Here is a 22,470-nt window from a genome sequence, read left to right on the forward strand (position 1 = left end):
TCCTTGTTTCGTCAAATAGATTATCTCTCTTATCTCGTCAAATAGATTATTTCGCTCTGCCTATTATCGTAATAAATTACTTCCCTTGTCTCCTAAAATAACTCGATTTAATTAGGCAAGACAATTATCTATGACCAGTCACTATACATTGTATTTGGGCAAGGTAAATACAAAAAAAAATCCACTTTTAAAATGGCTGATGTAGAATGAAAATCAAAGTCAAAAGTAATGATAAAGTCTATCCATATTTAATGCATTGGCTTTATTTAAAAAGAACCAAAGAGTTAAAAAGAACGACAGATGTAGACAAATAAGGTATTTTTTTAGTCCGATGTGTGTTTGAACTCGTATGTGAGTCATTTCATGTTACTTGGAATCTTTACATATCACAGGCATTTACAGAGCCATCATTATCTCTATAAAAGTGAAAGTGTGTGTGTGAAGACACTTTTCAACCTATATACTGAACGAATTTTCGATCTACAGACTTGAAATTTGGTATATAGGTATTTAGACATGTGGCAAACTTTTTAATCAGTTTTCATTCGGAAAAAGGGTGAATCATTCACGTGACATTACTTATGGTAAGAGTAAGTAGGTTTGAAAACACGTCGTGCCAAGATGGTCTAATGATTGTCGTACTTGACTCACTGTCTTTAGGTTTTGGTTTCGATCTCAGCTCGAGTAGTTTTTTTTTTTTTTTACTTACAAGAAGGTAACTGTTTAGAAAAAACATAATACTCGTATGCACAGGTATCGGTTTTTTCCTTTTTTTTACTTCATTTTTTTTAGGAATTTAACATTACATTTAATGCCTACGGTATTTCTATCTTCTCGTATATAATAAAAGAGGCGTAGTTTTTTCCTTCTGCGCCAAAATACTGTAGGTTTACACCAACAGATGACACATAAAAATTTCGTTATGTTTACGCTATTAGCCATTACTTTATATAACTATAGAATTCCATTGCAGACACATTATTCCGTACTATTAAAACATTACATCTATTCATCGTCGTCATAATCTACAGAGGAAGTAGCTCAAATTTCACCCCCTCTTACCTAAGACTTCTTACGATACCATTCTACACCGCGTGCATTTATAATTGTGTCTACTTTCCTGGGTTTACTCCGTAATTAACTGCCTGGTGAATTCATACATATCACCTATTGTTAACGCTTTACCCGTACACAAATAATGATTTCGCTCTCTCTCTCTCTCTCTCTCTCTCTCTCTCTCTCTCTCTCTCTCTCTCTCTCTCTCTCTCTCTCTCTCTCTCTCTCTCTTCCCATCCATCAAAATCACATGGGTTCCGATCTACATATTCGGATATTCCAGAATTAACGAAAGATAATCCAAAAACGAACACTCAAAAATGGCTTCCCTACATAGAATCATTACATATTAAATACCCCGATTACAAACTTTGGAATCTCAAAAAAAAAAAAAAAAAAAAAAAGATTCGCGCTATATTTAAATTATTACCAGTATATTTTCGTTAATATCGTTAATATGAAACAAATTACTTGGTTTATTTGCCGTGTTGTTTTACCAAACAGAAATTGTTCATGAAAAGTTTCATATTTTCCTTGCTGTTTACATTTATACAGTGACAAATCATTATTCATTATATTTTATTTTAGCAATAAACATAACGAGACAGTTTTTCGTTTTTTACTGAACGGTTATTAGGGACGCTTTATAAAAATATTTCGCCTCATTTTTTTACGCGTTGCCGATTCGATTTTTTTTTTAATTAACAAGTTTATTTACATTATAAATGTTCGCAAACTTTAAATGGATAAAATTAATTCACATTAAAATTAATTCACGCTATTATTTCACATGATCAGATGGGATAAACATAACTACGTTATTTAACAACAACAAAAAAAGGATAACTATGAAGATTCTTTCCACCTTCCGCTAATCCTTTAAAATTGCTCCTTTTATAGGTTTTCCGGGGTGCTGAAAACAAAAATCGCGTTTAACATTTCGGCAAACAAGTAGTTTAAAATATATGAAGAAATGTTAATTTCAAAAAAGGTTTTCAGGGGTGCTGAAAACGAAAATAACGTTAAAAATTCCGGCAAAGAAGAAGTTTCAAAAACATTAAAAAATGTTAGGTTCAAAAAAGTATGGGGTTCACTTGTATATAATGATTTAGCGTACAATGAGCATCCACTTTATGGCCACCTTTTGTTTGGAGGGGGTCAGCGTACAATGAATACAATTTCCCGTAAACTGCGCACCCAATTTGTTTTAGGGAGGGGGCTACTAGGCATTATTACTCGATTAGATGGGCCATAAAGTGGGTCTTCATTTCGCGTTGTATTATTATAGAAAAGTGATCCCCCACTTTTTAGAAATTTGCAATCTACTCGCATGCCGGATTTTTTTAACGTGATTTTCGTTTTCAATACCTCCGAAAACCTTTAAAGGTGGTAATTTTAAAGGATATTTCGAGGGTGGAAAGATTCTTCATATTAACCAAAAAAAAAAAAAGAAATAATGCAAGATGTACTTGTAAATGTGTATTATTAAATAATTTATTATTAAAAGCGTTAACCGATTTTGGGTAATTATTTTTACATTGTAAATATTCTTCCACATTGAAGAGGGGAGGGTCTTTTGTAAATATTATTCAATGATTAAATAAAAAAAATAGCGTGAAAGTTGAATTTATCCTGAAAACACTAATTACAAATAGCGCGGTACCAATAATGCATAAACACCAAATTTTAAAGTAGATATTGATGTAGGATGCATATGATGGTAAAGCGCAATACCATTACGCAATTTTTAAATAGTTTTTTTTTCAGGTTAAATTCATGTTTACCATATTTTTTTCTTACATTGTAAGGCTGAAGCACAGATTAGTTACTAAACATCCTCCCTGATATAAAGAATGACTTTCAGAATAATAACATTATTATTTCAGCTTTTTGCGTGATTACATTATCAATAATAACGTGATTAAATTTAACCCATTTAAAGTGTAAGAACCAGATTCACTATTGTTTGTTATTTAAATAAACAGTACTGTTTATTATGTTTACTTTTAAAGCTTAATCAAAATGGTCACTTTCTTAAATATCGTTTAAATGTGTATTTGGTAGGTGACTACAGGAATTTTGTTCCCTTTAAGGGACACAGAGTTCGATAGTTTTTTGTCACCAGAATTTCAGTATTGCCAACTAAAATACCTTGCCCTGAACTTTACCCTAAACCATACCCTGAAAAATACCCTGAACCTTCCAGCAAATTTTGTGACGACCCCACCCTCAGACACAAGATGGCGTGTCTATTCCGAAAGCCATTTTTAACGTGAGGAGGTTGGGTGCTGGCAAACGACAAAAACAACAACAGCCGTATTTTAAATTTTTATGGGGGGATGCATGCCACCACCGGGCAACGCCGATTAATGGGTCCTGATAGTTTATAATAAATAAGAATTCTGCATTAATTAAAGTATAATATTTATACTATTTTACGATCTGGCAATGCCAGGTAACCTGCTAGTTAGTTTTTTTTAAAGAATCTTCTTCCATAAATGCTATCATACTTTAACGAACAGTGTGTTGTTAGCATTAAATGAACAGTATTGGATAAGTTGGTCTTTTTAATTAAGCCGCAAACACACTGTGTTTGCAAGACATTTCTTGTATCGACTTAAATATATATATATATATATATCATTAATCCCTTGTGCGTCTTCTTTATTGAATTTTCATTTCTGCTTATATTTTATCACATTTTTTGCAAAGAACGAACATTTCACAACACTTATATCATAGACTGGCTGTATTTGCCCAACGTTTTCCATGTGGCGATGTATTGTTAACCGGAAGGCTTCTTAGGCGACGGTAATTCTAAATTTTACTTCAAAATAAATGCTAAAAGTTTCGATATGAAGTCAAATAATTAAAAAGAAAACTTGATAAGTGGTGACTATATTTTAAAATGAATGTACCAAAAGATCATTTGAATAAAATTAATGAACCTGATTCATACATGTACAATGGAAGAAATAACAGAAATAATCAATTGTTCAAATAATATGTTAAATTTTAATGTTTGAAAGGTCATTTCAAGCAAAAGATGTACACAGGTGTAATCAAGTCGAACCAAAGTCAGGTCAATTCAGTGAAACGATCATCGCCAAATAAAACATCTTTTGGGTGTGGCTACCGTGACAATGCCGTCCCAAGAGGCGGTTTAAGTAGTTACAACTGGTTATCTATATATATCTATAAAGGTGAAAGTGTCTGTCTGTCTGTCTGTGTACATTTCCCTACACAATAACTCTGTCAATTTTACGTACAGACTCGAAATTTGATATACAGGGTACTGAGATTTGGGAAAATCTTTGTAATCAGTTTTCCGACAGAAATTTGGCTATTAAGAAGTCAAAGTTCAACGATTTGACCTTTGAGAACTAGCGAACTCCTCTGCTAATTTGGGGTCTAAACAATTGAAATTTCAGATATAGGTTCCTTGGACATGTATCTAACTTAATAATTTGATTTGAGCCTAAAACAATAAATGTTAAGAGGTCATAATAGGGGACAAAGTTAAAAAAAATTGATCGCTCCGGTCTCTACCAAATTACTCAGACAATTTTTGGTCTAAACATTTGAAATTTTACATAAAGGGTATTCAGAGATAGGGCAACCTTTTTAATCGGTTTGGGTCGAAAATTTGAGCTACCAATATATAAATGTATGTATGTATGTTTGCCTTAAACTTCCGACAGAGGCGACGGATTTTTACAAGATCAGTATCATTTTGAAGCTCGACCCTTCAGATGACAAATACCGAAAAATTGGCTAAAAACAATTTTTTCACCCTCAACTGAGCACTTTTCTACAGGGAGGAGTCTCTTTTTTCGCCGATATTTTCGAAAGTCATCCTCTCTTTTCGATTATCTAACCTTAATTTAAACCTACGTCAATTCCGGTTTGGCGGTGGTTGTAACAGCAAAGACGTCACGATTTTTCCCGTTCTTTTCTTCCTTCGCGGTACGGGTTTGAGCCTGCCTTCCTACTACCACTTTTTTTTTTTTTTTTTGCTTAACACACACCTCCAAACATCCGAGCAACACCGAGCAACCATGCTAGTATATCTATAATAGTGTGTGTGTGTGTGTGTGTGTGTGTGTGTGTGTGTGTGTGTGTGTGTGTGTGTGCACTTCTCTACCAAATAACTCTATCAATTTTTGGTCTACAAACTCGAGATTTGACATAAGGGGTATTGAAATTTGGAAACATCTTTTAAATCGGGTTTCAGTCAGAAATTAAGCTGTTAAGGGGTCAAAGTTCAACGATTTGACCTTTGACAACTTTACCAAACTCCTCCACCAATGTTCGGTCTAAACACTTTAAATTTTAGATATATGTTACTCGGACATGTATCTAACTTTATAATTTGATTTGAGCCCCAAAAATAAATATTAAGGGGTCAAAATATGGGTCAAAGTTTTAAAAATTTGACCTCTGCGGTCTCCATCAAATTACTCAGACAATTTTTGTCCAAACATTTAAAATTTTACATAAAGGGTATTCAGACATATGGCAAGCTTTTTAATCGGTTTTTTTTTTCGGAAAATTTGGCTTCTAAGGGATCAAAGTTCAAAATATTTTACTTTTGCGGTCTCTAGCAAACTATTAAGCCAATTTGGGGTCTAAACATTTGAAATTTTACATAAAGGGTATTCAGACATGCAGCAAACTTTTTAATCAGTTTTTGGGCGAAAAAAAAAGAGGTAAAAGTTGAACGAGTTGACATTTGCAGACTCTACCCAACTCCTCTGCCAATTTTGAGTCTAAACACTTGAAATTTTAGATGTAGGTTACTTGGACATGGCTCAAGCATTTTAATTTAATTTGAGCCCAAAACAATAAATGTTAAGGGGTCAAAATTGAAGTCAAAGTTAAAACATTTGACATCTGTGGTCTCTACTAACTTTTCTCTATGGTAGTTTAGGAAGCATATTATATAGAAAGGCATTACCGTACATATTCACACTTTTTAATATATACATATGCACATAAAGTTATGAACAGTACATAGGGCTCGAGCAAAGCCGGGCGGAACTGCTAGAATAATAATAATAATAATAATAATAATAATAATAATAATAATAATAATAATAATAATAATAATAATAATAATAACAACTCGAAATGAATATCGAAGTTGGTTGACGAATTGGGCTGGAAAGGAATCAACCTGTGGAGTTCCAGCACTGTCACAAACAATAAAGATATATTGTTATATTTTCAAATATCATTTTGTCGTCATTTATCAAATTATCAATGGCTTCCATTGTTGTAGTTCTGCTGTGATAAACACAGAAAAATCATATAAAACACGTGTCTTTTAAATATTACCATCACCATAGCATTGATCCCCTGGAGGGTCATAAGCCATCCACAACTTTTTTAGATGTTTTTATAGTGAGGAGTTATTTTTTATTTGGGGGGGGGCTGCTAGCCCCACGTCCAAACTTTCCCAGAAGATACATACAGTGCCTAACCTTCCCAAATGGTCACCCATCTGGTACAGGACAGGCTCAACTTTGCTTAACTTCGGTGATCTGTCAAGAACCGGTGTGTCAACGTGATTATGCCATACCTTTTAACTATTGTTTAGGTCCGATATTTTAACTTCTAAACATTTCTATAATATACGTACAAGGTGGGTCTACAGTTTTGTGTGTGTGAGTTCCTTCCTCATAGGTTCTGAAACGACTGAGCCTACTTTTTGCAAATTTCACACAAAGATAATTTATATGCCTGGCAGTATTCTTAAATATGTTTTGTACAGAAATTCATCTGATAAGTATCGAAAATCGAAAAAAATCCGATTCTAAAAGTAATCTTTCTTTCTCATAGAGGAAAAAGAATTTTTACAGTGAAATATTTTATGTTACACCGGCAAGGGAGAAAATTCCATTTTAATGAGTTCAATTCATGATAAAAGAAAAGATACCATTTAAAATCGCCGTGCATCATTTCTTCGTTTTCATATTTTAAAATTAAACATTAATCGGAAATTACTTTTCTAGGTCATTTATTGTCAAGCCCTAATATCAGCTGACGTGATATTGTAAGCAAACACAGACGGAATTTGATAGAAGGACATTATTATTTTTTTATATATTTTACGTAAATTAGTCCACCGAGCAAATTATTCCTCATAATATATAATAATCAACAGGAGATTGATTCTATAATAATACATAGGCAATTTGCATAAATTAAAATATCATGTTTAAGCGTAATATACGACCGGGCAACGCCAGGCTGCCAGCTAGTCTTTTATAATCACGGTATTTGACAAACATGACATTTAGCATAAAGGCTTCTATAACACAAATCAGGTATCGCCAGATTTCCACGGTGATTAAAATTAAAATTTGGTTTCGAATAAATTGGATTGCCGGAAATTTCTAAGTAAGAAAAAACTGACTTACCCACTTTCAAGGTTCTTCATTTGTCGTAATTCGAGAACACGATTGAAAAGAAACCCTATATTGAGATCAAATGCAACTTTTCTCGAGTAAAATTTTATTGTATTCTGTTATTTTTTTAAAATAATATTTTGAGCCTTTGCATTTATTTTAGGAGTTTGCATTCACGCCGAACATCTGCGCGCAACAAAGACAATGTTTTACTTTATTTTATTTAGAACTAGAAAATTGAAAATTACTAAAAATTAAAAATAAGAATAAAATTATTAGTGTTTGATTAGAAGGCGGGAACAGCATTACATATGGTTAATTTAATCTCAGGAACACCGGAAGTGTCTGCTAATGTATTATCTAATATAAAAAGGCTATATATCTGCTTGTCTAGCTGTCCGTCTGTCTGTGTGTCTCCATATTTTCGAACTCTATCTCATCCGAATTTAAAAATTGCAGAGCGGTGCTAGGGGACTCAAATGATTAGATTTGTACGGGCCGTTTTTTATGGGTCTTTAGCCAGTTAAATAAGTTTTTAAGGGGTCAAAAACGGGTCAAAATTAAAAAATCGTTATACATTTTGTCCATTCATCTTATTTTATTCTCAATTTTTTAATTTTTAATCAGTTCATATGTGTGTCAAGTTGGTACAGTGGTAACGTCGCCAACTTTTAATGCTACAGTGATACACTTTTGCTTTCGGTTTCGATTCTAACTGATGGCAACGAAATATTTTTTTTTTTACTTTTAAAATCACGACTCTATAATAATATATATATACGAAATCTGGACAAATTAAAATATCATATTGAAGCGTATTTTACGACCGAGCAAAGCCGGGCGCCTCCAATCCCGCTAGTAAACAATATCTGTAAATCTTTATCTCTATCTCTATTATTATATAAAAGTCACTTTGTGTGTGTGTGTGTGTGTGTGTGTGTGTGTGTGTGTGTGTGTGTGTGTGTGTGTGTGAGTTCCTTCATTATAGGTTCCAAAACGGCTGAGCCTATCTTGTGTAAATTTCACACAAAGATAATTTATGTCTGGCAGTGTTCTTATATAGGTTTTGTACAGAAATTCATCCGATAAGTATCGAAATTCGAAAAAAAAATCCGATTTTTAAAATAATCTTTCTTATAGATAAAAAAGAATTTTACCGTGGAATATTTTACGTTACACCGGCAAGGGAGATAATAAGATCTTAGCAAATAATTTCTTCTTAAAAAAACAACAGAATTATTGACATCTTGAGATATAGTTCAGTAGTAGAGCATTCGACTACAAATCGAATGATCCCCTTTTTAAGCCCAGTTATAGTTCACAATTTTATTTTAATTTTTTCTTATTAATGAGTTCAATTCATGAAAAAAGAACCATTTAAAATCGTCGCAAATCATTTCTTCGTTTACATATTTTTAAATTAAACATTAATCAGAAGTGACATTTCTAGGACATTCATTGCCAAGCCCTAATATCAGTAAACAAACACAGACAGGACTTGATGAACGACATTATCATTATTATTTTTTTAAATATTTTTTGCGAATTAGTCCACTGGGCAAATTATTCCTCGTTATATATATTCAATACTGGATTGATTCTATGATAATACATACGCAATCTGCATAAATAAAAAATATCATATTTAAGCGTATTGTACGACCGGACAACGCCGGGCTGCCAGGTAGTCTTTTTATAATCACGTTATTTGAGAAAACAGGACATTTAGCATAAAGGCTTCATCTATAAAGCAAACCAAGATATCGCTAGATTTTCACGGTGATTAAAATTAAAATTTGGTTTCGAATTAATTGGATTGCCGGAAATTTCTAAGCAACAAAATGGACTTACCCAACTGAATTTCTTCATTTGTCGCAATTCGTGTAGTGGAATGGTCCATGGTGAATGTGGAATACAAGGTGTTTTGGGTTCCAGGGTTGTCACTTGACATTCCTTCTTCCTTCCACGTAAGTCTAGAAATAACATTTGAATATAATATTAGGTTGGTACAAAAACTATATGGTTTTCTCATATATGTTACTTTATATATGATTTCTGAATTAATTCATTGATAAATATAACCATGTGATATATCTTTTGAAGCGCTTTTTTACGCTGTATCGAATCGTGTTATTTGTTAGCGTTCTGGATCTATGCATTCATTTTTTCTGCAGGCTTTTCGACCACTCAACAGTCGTTCGACATTTAATGCAAATAGGAAAGTCAAAACATTTGGATAAATGGGTGCCGCAGAAATTTAACGATGATAAAAAAAATAATCGTTTTGAGGTGCCTTCTACGCTCCTTCTGCGCAACAAAAACGACCTATTTTTCGAGCGGATTGTAACGTGTGGTGAGAAGTGGATCCTCTACAACAACCGGCGACGTTCGGCACAGTGGTTGGAGGCCGGAGAAGATCCATAATACTTTCCGAAGCCGAAATTGCACCAGAAAAGGTTTTAATGATTGTTTAGTGGTCTGCAGCCGGTCTCATCCGTCACAGCTTCTGAATCCGGGCGAAACGATTACGGCGGAGAAGTACTGCCGACAAATTGACGAAATGCACCAGAAGCTCCAACGTAGGTGCCCGAGATTGGTCAATATGAAGGGACCAATTCTCCTCTAGGACAACGCTTGTTCGCATGTTTCTCAGCTGAACCTTCAGAAGCTGAACGAATTGTGCTATGAGACTCTGCCTCATCCGTCATATTCAGTGGACCTCTCGGCCACCAATTATCACTTTTTCAAACATCTCGATAACATCCTGTGCGAAAAATGCTTCAAAAGTCGAGATAATGCCAAATCGGCCTGCAATGACGTCATCGCTAACAGAACTCCGGATTTCTATGCTAATGGGATAAATAAACGTGTTTCTCGTTGGCAAAATATGTGTCGATTCTAATGGTTTTAATATCAATCAATAAAGTTTCTCACGAAAGGAGTTATAATCTTTTGAAGTTGAACCTACAAAATAACGACAATCCATAATTTAGGCCTACAATTTTTCAAATCATTTTACAAAGAAGCATAAAAGAGTTCTCACCAAGGAAGATAACTCTGACTCCAAAAACTAACCTGATAAATTCTTAGCATATCGCTTGTTTTTTTATTGATATTGTTATCAGCATGTAGGGGAATAAATAAGAGCACTGGATTACCGATGTAGGGTAAGGAGTGAGGTCCCTTGAGAAAAGAAGAGGAGAGTCCGTACACATGAGGCACGGACACAAAAAGTTCTTCTCCTAAAAGACAATGTTGGACAGGCAGAGTACAACTCTAGAATACAGTCCTCACTCCTCCCGTAAACCCCACTATTGAAGTGAGTAATCTTTTTACCTTAATGTTCTGAATTGCAGTGTTGTCATGTTTTCATGTTTGTTAATAAATTCTTGTCGTTTATACTTGTTGTACGTTTAGTAATTATTAAAGCTGGTCGGTAGTTTTGGGACTTGAAAGAACCTAAACCCGTACCAACAGTGGTGACCCCAACTAGCAACATAGAATACGCAAAGCAACGGGTTTTTTATGTTTTAATAACAAAAGGAAAATGCGTAAAATTAAAGTTTATTTTTAAATAAAAATAATCCATAACATGAATCCCGGCGTCAGAGTAGTTAAAAATAAATAAACAAAACATTTACGTACGTAAGTTAAAAATAAAAAAATAAAAAAATAATGACTAGTTACGTTTTTGTGCCGAGATTTATTTTATGCAAGTATCGTTACCCTTTCATCGGGATATTCACATTTTTCTCGCACAACAAATATGGCCGACCCCGTCTTCTTCAATTTGCACGCGGCGCCAGTCTCATGATTGGCTGATGTGAACACTACGTCACACTTCGTCTTCCTCTTGCTCTGTCCCTACTATTACTACTATACGGTGTCATCTAGCTAACTGTCGCTATAAATAAATAAGATAAAAATAAATAATAATAATAATAAAAATCATAAATAAATGTGAAATGGCGTCGCCCACATTCAGTCTGATTCCAACGGATGTACGGAATGACCCTGCTTTGTTTTTCGCACAGCTAGATTTATATTTTCGGCAGAAAACGATATCAGGACAGACTGAAAAGTTTTGCCATGTGGCGACTATATTACCTCAGGATGTTATCGTCGAGGTGAGAGACCTAATTATATCTCCTCCCACGGAGAAACCAAATGACACCCTACGAGAAAGAGTGACAACTGCTGTGTAAGTTTCAGCACACAGGCGAATCTCACAATTATTAGAACAGGAAACGATGGGGGATAGCACGCCGTCACAGTTTCTAAAGCGCCTGCAGAAGTTGGCTGAAGGGACAATGGACAATAATATTGTCAACCACATCTTCCTACAGCGCATACCAACCGAGTATAAGGTGGTAATAGCTGCACAAGATGAATCTATGCCAGTGGAACGAGTGGCTGAGATAGCCGACCATATTGCCGATATAATGTCGACACGGTCGTCAACGGTGGCTGGCGTTCAGACATCGGAGAAAGACGAGCTACTCTCCAAACTAATGGAGGGACAGACCAGATTGGAAGGTCGCATGAACAAAATAGCGGAGGACATCGCGAGACTTACCCTCGAGAATAAGCAAAGGCGGGGGGGGGGGTGCGCGCAGCCACTCCAGAGAACGGAGGCAGGATAGGACCATTTGCTGGAAGCACAAGAGATTTGGGGAGAAGGCAAATTCCTGTATCCCACCGTGTAGTTACAAGAGTTCGGGAAAAGCTTAAACCGACAGAAGAATGCGGCATCAACTGTCGGTGCATCTCGTTCAGGCCGCCTATTGTATGTGGTGGACAAAAACTCAGGTACGTCCTTTTTGGTGGACAGCGGGGCACAGGTGTCTCTCATTCCTGCGACTGCAGCCGACAAGAAATCCCCTCCTTGTAAATTCACACTACGAGCTGTGAATGGCTCGTTAATACACACATATGGGGAGAAGTGTATGGACCTTAATTTAGGCCTGCATAGAACATTTACCCACATTTTTATAGTGGCGGATGTAGACAGTGCTATTTTAGGTACCGATTTTTTACAGGCGTTCGGTTTGGTGGTGGATATAACAGGCCAGTGTCTGAAAGATCCAGAAACGCATCTCACAGCGTGTGGGGTAGTTAGGACTGGTACTCCATTGTCCAGCAGTGGCACATGCAAACCAGGATAACGATTTTCTGAGTCTCTTGAAGGAATATCCTTCAATTTCAGTGCCTTCTTTCCATAGGGACGTTTTGCCACACTCCACCACACACTATATCGAAACAAAGGGTCCGCCCGTTCATAGCAAAGCTAGGCGCTTAGCACCAGAAAAGGTAACAGCGGCCAAGGCTGAATTTCAGCAAATGATGAAGTTAGGCATAGTTCGCCCTTCAAAGAGCGAATGGGCTTCACCTCTTCATCTTGTCAACAAAGGTGTTAACACTTGCTGGCGGGCATGTGGGGACTACAGAGCACTGAATGCAGTCACTAAACCAGATAGATACCCAGTACCACATGTCCAGGACGTGACAGCAGTGGCTCAAAATAACCGTTTTTTTACAAAATTGGATTTAATTCGAGCATATCACCAAATACCGGTGGAGCCCGAACACATTCCTAAAACGGCTATCATCACCCCATTCGGGATGTTCGAGTTCATACGAGTTCCTTTTGGGTTGCGGAATGCAGCACAAACATTCCAACGGTTCATAGACCAGGTGTTGTCAGTTTTGCCATTCGTCTGTGCATATATTGACGATGTACTTATTGCTAGCCAAACTAGAAAGGAACACATCGGTCATATGCGACAGGTCTTAGAACGTTTGAAGCAATATGGGATAGTCCTAAACCCATTAAAATGTGCTTTTGGTCAATCCGAAGTAATTTTTTTAGGACACCATATTTCAGAGGGGGGAATATCCCCATCACCAGAGATGGTCAAGTCCATTCAAAATTTTCCTATTCCTGCCACAATGAGGCAGCTGCGTCAATTCTTGGGGCTGATAAACTTTTATCGTAGGTTCTTACCTCACTGTGCACAAGTACTTTTACCATTGACAAGTTTGTTGAAAAATGTGTGGAAGTGTGACATTGTATTTTCAGAGCACGCGGTAGAAGCATTCAACAAGATTTTCAGAGCACGCGGTAGAAGCATTCAACAAGATCAAGGCTATGTTGCAGGAGACTGCAAAATTGTCTCACATCCAACCCAACCAGGAGCTGTGCCTAGCAGTGGATGCATCCGCAATTTGAATTGGAGCGGTCCTACAACAAAAATGTGATGCGGACTGGAAACCCATTTCCTTTTTCTCAAAAAAATTAACAGAGACTGAGAAACGCTATAGTACATTTTCCAGAGAGCTGTTAGCTGCATTCTCCGCGATACGCCATTTCCGGCAGCTCTTGGAAGGTCAGCAGTTCCATATCCTCACGGACCACAAACCCCTGTTAGGGGCTTTACAGTCTTCCTCGGACAAATATTCTCCCAGAGAGATTCGCCAGATGGATTATATCCTTCAATTGACATCGGATATCCGACACATCAAGGGAGCAGACAACATCCCAGCAGACACCTTATTGCGGGGAATTAATTCCTTCCTGTTGCAGCCGGCAATTGACGTCGACACCTTGTCTAAAGAACAACAGAAGGATGAACATTTGCAAAATCTCCTGCAGAATAATCCAACTTCATTGAACCTAGTGACAATTACCAACCCTACCAGCCACACAAAAGTTGTGTGTGACACAAGCACAAATAAACTGCGACTATACGTTCCAGCATCGCTACGCAAAGGCATATTTAAGGCAGTACACGGTCTATCGCATCCAGGGGCCAATGCCTCTGTAAGGCTGCTAACAGACCGATATGTCTGGCCGCGAATAAAAGCTGATACAAGAGCGTGGGCGAAAACGTGTGTGGAGTGTCAAAAAGCCAAGGTCGGTCGTCACACGCGGGCTCCTCTAGGCACGTTTCCAGTTCCAGATGAGAGATTTCAGCACATTCATATCGACATCACCGGACCATTTCCGACGTGTGAAGGTCAGTGCTATCTGCTGACATGTATCGACAGATTCTCACGATGGTTTGAAGCTCTACCGATGCCAGACATGACGGCATACACAACTGCCAGGACATTCCTTGCTGGCTGGGTGGCCAGATTCGGTGTACCACAAAATGTTACATCAGACAGAGGTCGACAGTTTGAGTCAGACCTTTTTCATAAACTTGCAAAACTTTTGGGCACCAAGAGTATACACACCACGGCTTATCACCCCCAGCCAAACGGCATGGTCGAGCGACTACATCGCAGTCTGAAAGCCTCCTTACGGGCACAGCTTACGGACAATACAAGGTGGTTAGAACATCTGCCACTAATATTGTTGGGACTGCGGACAACGGTGAAAAGAGATATGGAGTGCTCAGCAGCGGAGTCTCTATATGGAACCACATTGCGGTTGCCAGCACAATATTTTTTTGAAGCACCAAAAAAAGTTATGGACAAAAATGGCCAAGATGGCATATTCCCCCTCAGGCTCGAATAGGAACATGGTCCCATATGTACCTAAGGGTTTAGAGACTTGCACGCACGTCTTTATCCGTGATACGGAAAGGAGGCATTCCCTGCAACCGCCGTATCGTGGCCCCTTTAAGGTTGTGGAGAGACAAAATAAGTTTTTCAAGGTGCTTATCAAGAATGAGGAACAAAACATTTCGGTAGACAGGTTAAAACCCGCAGCACTGGAAGAGACATATCTGAAAGTATCACCCCCAAACGCCATGCCGGTAGATATGACGCTTCAGAAAGTAGAAAAGAAAAAGACACGGTCAGGTAGACATGTCAGATGGCCAGCACATTTAAAAAATTTTGTGACGGTTTAAATAAATTTAAAAATGTTGCCCATTTATTTCAGGTACTCCGTATTTTGGGGGGAGTACTGTAGGGGAATAAATAAGAGCACCGGATTACCGGTGTAGGGTAAGGAGTGAGGTCCCTTGAGAAAAGAAGAGGAGAGTCCGTACACATGAGGCATGGACGCAAAAAGTTCTTCTCCTAAAAGACAATGTTGGACAGGCAGAGTACAACTCTAGAATAGAGTCCTCACTCTTCCCGTAAACCCCACTATTGAAGTGAGTAATCTTTTTACCTTAATGTTCTGAATTGCAGTGTTGTCATGTTTTCATGTTTGTTAATAAATTCTTGTCGTTTATACTTGTTGTACGTTTAGTAATTATTAAAGCTGGTCGGTAGTTTTGGGACTTGGAAGAACCTAAACCCGTACCAACAAGCATAGAATGAATGTAAGATTACAGGAAATATACCGACCGCGAGGAACCCTATATTTTGTTTTTATTCAAAAATTTGTTGATAGACACGCATCCAGTTTATGAAAACAATGATGTAAGTAACTTTTAATAGATTTGGGATGGAGATCAACTGTTAAGGCTTGAATTTAACATTCATGAGAATAGAGTGCAGAGAAGAGTAGAATGAAAGTAAGGGGACCATGTGATGATTAGCAAGGGAGAGATTTATCGAAAGCACCCGGTTAGAAGCAAATCGAAAATGCTGAAAAATCTTGGCGTCTGCATCTAACGCAGTTTTAAATTGTCTACAATAATATTTACAAACGTTCTTTTTGCAAAACAAAACCACAATTCATCTCGCGGAATTTGATAATAATAATAATAATAATAATAATTCTGTTAAACAAGTCAGAAAATACCAGACTTTTAAATAAAACAAAACAAAATAAAATTGAAAGTAGTAATATTTCCAGGTAGCTCTGGATCGGGACAGCTACTGTTAAAAAATAAATATTAAGTGATGGAAATACTCGCACATGAATTGCAGTCATTCTTAGAACATATATATATATATATATATATATATATATATATATATATATATATATATATATATATATAGTGGATAATTATATTTTAGTCATCTTTAGAACACACACACACATATATATATATATATATATATATATATATATATATATATATATATATATATATATATATTATAAACTACACCGATGAAGACTGATGGATCGGTCGAAAATTACGTACTTGTAAAAAAAGTTTTTAAAATTTTTTTTTAATAATATTATTTTGTATTCCTGCATGTCATCAATTGAAAACGAATAAAGAAAAGTTATAAGCTTTTATACTTTTCGTATTCTTTTTTATACGTTTCAATTCATATATATATATATATATATATATATATATATATATATATATATGTGTGTGTGTGTGTGTGTGTGTGTGTGTGTGTGTGTGTGTGTGTGTGTGTGTAATTCACAGGCAGTACTATTTCGCGGTTTGCAGTTCATCAGTGCAGCTAGACAAGCAAGTGCTTCAAGCTAAGATCGATACCTGACCGTTGAGCTGACAATTTATGTCTCTACTGCGCTATCATACAACACCTGCTGAATATAAGTTAAATCTAGTTGTCAACGATGTAAACATCTTTTCAATGGGTCGGAGAGCTCGAACCAGTTTTACCTAAAGCGCAGTAGCTTAAGTTAGGTGGCCCGCAAGTAATTTCTTTACAAGAACTCTACCAACGTAGGGAGTAAAATATTGTTCGTTTCCCTGTATACAATTCACCAGTTAGTTGAGACAAGTAGGTGCTTCAAACCTGATCGTCATATATATAATGATTTTATTGCTGTGGTTTCCTAGATATATGAAACCAGTTGAAACCATTGGTATGATGACACTAGATTTTTAAAGAAATCAGAACTGAAACATGTGTGCACATATATAGGAAATATATATATATATATATATATATATATATATACTTTATTTCCTTATAATATATACTAATCCTTATTTAAGGAGTTCAATGTAATTACAGAGCAATATAATGAATGAATGGCAAAAATCTATATTCCAAAGTTCATGATGCTGACCATCTTACCAATTTAAGTTAATTTTATTCCTTTAATTCAATTAACATTTACAGTTCTTGACAGTATCTGTCTCGTGGCACAAAGTCAATCACTTAATTATTATATCAATCAGTGAATCTATTTTGCCCTTAACTCATCAGAAGAAATAGCAATAATCAATTCATCAAAAGGAGATAAAGTGCATTTTGAGATTATTAAAAATCCGAAAATTGGAGAAGCTGTAAATACTTTATATGTATTACGTCATTTTGAATCCTTTTGAGGGTTATATATATATATATATATATATATATATATATATATATGTATGTATATATGTATATATATACATACATATATATATGTACATATATATATATTGCATATATATATATTGCATATAGATATATTGCATATATATATATTGCATATATATATTACACTCAAACAGAACGTTCGAACACTGAACCGCCAAATGGAAAAAATGGATGGATCGGAAGAGAAACAAACAGAAATCATCCCTGTGGTTCAATAAAACATGTATATATATATATATATATATATATATATATATATATACTATCTTGGGTACCCGACGTCACTTGACATGAAGTTCCGTTGTGAACGCACCTGCTTTACTAATCATTTTCATCATGGGCAACGTGGATAACCCCACAACAATGTCAAAAATAAAAGAACGGTGAAAAACATGTAACTGTAATCTCCCCAAAAAAGAAGAAATACCTGATCCCTTCTCCACCAAAAATTTTGGTAGAAGGGATACAAAGACAAGAAACTATTCTCCGGATACTGAGCACTGGAAAGAACCCTCCCTAAAAAAATAAATAATGAAAAATAAATCATTACAACTTTTGTTTAAAAAGATAGCAGCGAATGCCTGTCCGATCGTAAGAAAAAAGAAAATTAGCCAAGTTGGCAGGCTCACACCTGGAACGCGAATGAGGGGAAAATGGTAACTTGGGAACTGTTTTGGTCACTATCCTAAGAAAACTCACGATTTTGTGAACCTAAAAAAATAACGTAAAATTTTCGATTTGCTTTTTTTTTGGGGGGGGGGCTTTTTCGATTTGCTTTTTTTTGTTTTTGAGGGGGGAGCCTTTTTTTTTAAAGTGTGTGCTTCGAATGCAAACTTAAGTTTGCATTCGAAGCAGTCAAAGATTCTGTAGTAATTTTTACGACGTTACCCAGCGTCGTTTAACCCCTAAGAAAAATGAAGATATACCAAAAATCAATTCCAAAAACAATTAAATGAAATTTTTTGTCATTTTATATTTCTAATGTAATCCTCGCCCCCCCCCCCCCCGAAAAAATTGACTTTGTAATATTTTGGGGTTTGTTTTGTTTATGAAATTGTTAGATGAAAGTACAGAATGGTCTCATAAAAAGTAATTAAATTCATCGTTATTTTATGTTTAATTCTCGCCCCCCCCCCGACAAAAAAAATGTATTTGTCATGTTTTGTCCCCCTCCCCTCAATCGCCAAACTGGAAAAAATGCTAAAGGTGACATCTCTCGTTGAACGCTTGGTGGCTAAAAAGTGGGTGCTTATTTTACGTAAAATTTATATAGAAAAGTGATACCCACACTCTAAACTGTTAATTTTTTTTCTAAATTTATTCTTTCATGTTATTTATAAAAGCTGTTTAAACGTATTAGGCTAAAAAAAAATGTAGATCATTTTTAGGGATTAAACGACGCTTGGTCACGTCGTAAAAATTACCTTTTTTAATTAAAAAATCAAGTTTTTAATCAATTTAACATGAAAAAAGAAAAAAGTGTAAATTGTGGTATTTAGAGGGGAAGGGGCAGTAGATCTTCATTTTTTTTTAGGTGTTACATCGTAAAAATTTACCGATTTCTGTATAGCCGTTTAAAGAATAATAAAAATAAACAAATGAAATATTTTCAGTTTTTTCGTAAGTGTTTTTTTTTGTTTGTTTGAATATTAAAAAACAAAACAATAAAAGCCAAACATTTTTCTATCAACACGGAATTATTTTTCCAGCTACAAACTTATTTAGGTTACCAAATTATTTTATTTGGTGAGAGTTTTTTATCTTTAGAAGTTTCCAGGGGCAAATAACTCTAAAAAAATTTTTTTAAATGTCGATGTTGGAAATAACAATTCCACATAAATTAAATTAAATATATTATCAATATAATTGTTGTTTAAATTTTATTAAATGACAATTTTAAATAGAATACGTAAAACAATTCTTTCGCTAAAAGCATTAACTAAGATACAGCTATTTAATAAAAACGATTTTTCTTAATATAATATGCAAATTGGATAATCCCTTAATTGTATATTTTGCAAGAATCATACTATATAAAGAAATAAATGAAAGATTAAACTAAGAAACGTTTTGTATATATTAATTAAATTGTAAACAAACAAACAGGAATACGAAATTATATATATATATATATATATATATAATCATAGAGTAATTGTTTGTCATGTTTTGGTCTTTGATATAATGAGACAGTGTTTCATAACATGGCCAGCAGAGTGCGAGTTGGCCACACATTCTGATTTGACTATCTTTGCTGATTCTGATGAATATAATGATTGCTGCTGTTTATCGTTCACTATTCTTGGTTCATTGCACATTGTCCTTGTTCATCGTTATCAAGTTATAAAGTTCCAGCAACGCATCTGATTCATCTCATAAGCCCTCATCATAAACCCTCATCATAAGATAGTGACTAGAAATTCACGCAGAGCAGTATTAAACAAAATCAGGCGACAACACCATCTTTTTACGATTCACGTTTTTATTCATATCTCCAAAAACAGAAATATAGTGACTTAATTTTGTGATATAATTCAGAACAAAAGAGAGAGAGGGGGAGTGGGAGTGAGCTCCCCACCTCTTACAGTTTTGACGAAACTTCTTACAGCCCAGTTATCACCAGTGGATGAAAGGAATGGTGAAACGTCTGACTTACACACATTTTAGTAGCCATAGTATAGGATTTCAGTTTATCGCCAGGCAAAGGGCCAATAATTAAATAAGATTATATTTTCCCCAATTTCATTTGTCTATTTTTCCTTTGATTTTCTTTTAAAAAAATTATTTCTGATTTCGAAAATAAATTTCTTCTTTGTTTTCCAAATAAAATAAAATATCGAATTCTTAGTTTTTTTGCTGAAAATGCATCAGAATTTTACTCACCTTCCGTATACGTGACCAGTTGTCTCTGCCGGTAATGATAAAGGCAGTGAACTACGTGAGTGGTGTTCGTAACTTTCAGGCTACTGATGTCATCTGCACGATCTTCGCGAATCAAATGCACTTTTTTTTCATTCACCAACTTCACTTCGACATTTACTGAGTATGTGTCAGGAACGAACAGGGATTTAACAGTACTGTTATCTAAAAGAAAAGAAATGACAAAAGTATGTTTTAAACAAAAGTAATTGATTTGAACAGCCTAAAAATTTTCTTAACTGAAATCCCTCTCAAATGTTTTTTTTTTTTTTTCAAAAAAAAACGCGTCCTGTATGTGATTGGATAACCGTTGGCATTGATAGGTTTACAAAAATAATGCGTCATGTATGTGATTGGTACGACACACCGGTTTTCGCTAGATTACCGAAGTTAAGCAACTTTGAACCTGGCCAGTACCAGATGGGTGACCATTTAGGAAGACCAAACACTGTATGTACCTTCTGGGAAGGTTGGGCTGTGGCTCACTCTGAAAAAAAAGAATTCCTCGCTACAAGAGCATCTATAAAGTTGTGGATGGTCTATGCCCGTCTAGGGTCTCAAGGCTATGGATTGATGTGATTGTATAATCGTTGTTATTGAGAACTTTAAAACTTAAAAAAAAAACCCAATATAGATTAAACAGTTATTCAAGCTTCATCCCTGAATGAAATTTCGTTATTACCCATAGGAACCAATATTTCAATTGCCTTTAATGAAATATATGCTTTGAAACACAAAACTCTTTCAAATATACCCAAAACTACTGCAAAAGGGTTACAGAGAACGGTAGAGTTCTATATCTTATTTGTCAAATATAAAGTGGCTTGCCATCGGCTTGGCTCACATGAATTTAAAAGAAAGTCCTGAACCCATATAAAACATCATTAACGATAAAGTGCTGATCTCCTTTGCATCTAACAAAGCCAACATTTTCACAAAATAATTTGTAGCAAATTCTACCAACCTTCAAAATTCTCCCTATGCCTCCCATGCAAAAAACAAAAACTCTAAACGATTACCTAGATCTACTTACATATTCATCACATATAAATACTAAAAATAAATCCATAAAATTCTATATAAATACATAAAATAATATATATATATATATATATATATATATATATATATATATATATATATATATATATATATATTATTCCTATTTACAATGCCTCCCCACGGAACAGAGTTAGATACCAGGGTCGTTTTTTAATGCGGAGAAAAGGAACAAAAATTAAAATTGTCTCAGTCGTGAAGGATTTCTCCTCTACTAACAGAAACCAAGAAATTGAACAGAACAGATACTACACTTTGATCTTGACCCGAAGGCCATCTATATCTTCTATATATATATTGTTACAACAGTCAAAGGAGGAATAACTCTAATAAATAAAGTAAGAGTTAGAATAACTCTAATGAATAAAATAAGAGTTATCGCCCTTTATAGATCTTTAAAAAAGACTAAAGAGTTCGAAGAAGAGAAAAGCAACGTGTCGGACATCGCTTGAAATTCAATACCGTCTGTAATTTATTTAATGTTTTTGCCATGAATAAATTGTGTTTAAAAATACAATGAGCTTGCCTACTTATTCTATGTTACCCAATAATACTGACATCACAATTTCTCCGAATACAACAGAATTTTGCGACGAGGATGAGATTGGATTAAATACTAAATCCCAAAAGCAAAAGCGTACATAGTAATAATTTTTTAAAAAAATGTTGGGGAATTCTTTTCTGAGCAAATAGAAAAGAATCTTTTGCTCAATAATTTTTTTGTGAACACATAAAAAAAGATACTTTTTCCACAACATTATTTTGTAAACATACGAAAAATAAAACACACACACACACACACACACACAACAACAACAACAACAAA

At 35.0% G+C, this 22,470-nt stretch overlaps 1 protein-coding gene across 1 annotated transcript in view; it reads right to left on the reverse strand.

Annotated features, from left to right (window-relative positions):
• The window catches only part of LOC145292711 (uncharacterized), a 123,730-nt gene that overhangs the window by 85,302 nt on the left and 15,958 nt on the right, over window positions 1–22,470 (reverse strand). Inside the window, exons 3-4 of the mRNA XM_080138748.1 lie at window positions 20,550–20,750; window positions 9,318–9,439 (exon numbers count right to left, since the gene is read on the reverse strand). Coding sequence (XP_079994874.1) covers window positions 9,318–9,439; window positions 20,550–20,750 — 323 coding nt within the window. The remainder of the gene's footprint in view (window positions 1–9,317; window positions 9,440–20,549; window positions 20,751–22,470) is intronic.

This window comes from Euprymna scolopes, chromosome 14 (genome assembly GCF_053919585.1).
Source record: "Euprymna scolopes isolate OS-2025 chromosome 14, ASM5391958v1, whole genome shotgun sequence".
NCBI lineage: Eukaryota > Metazoa > Mollusca > Cephalopoda > Sepiida > Sepiolidae > Euprymna > Euprymna scolopes.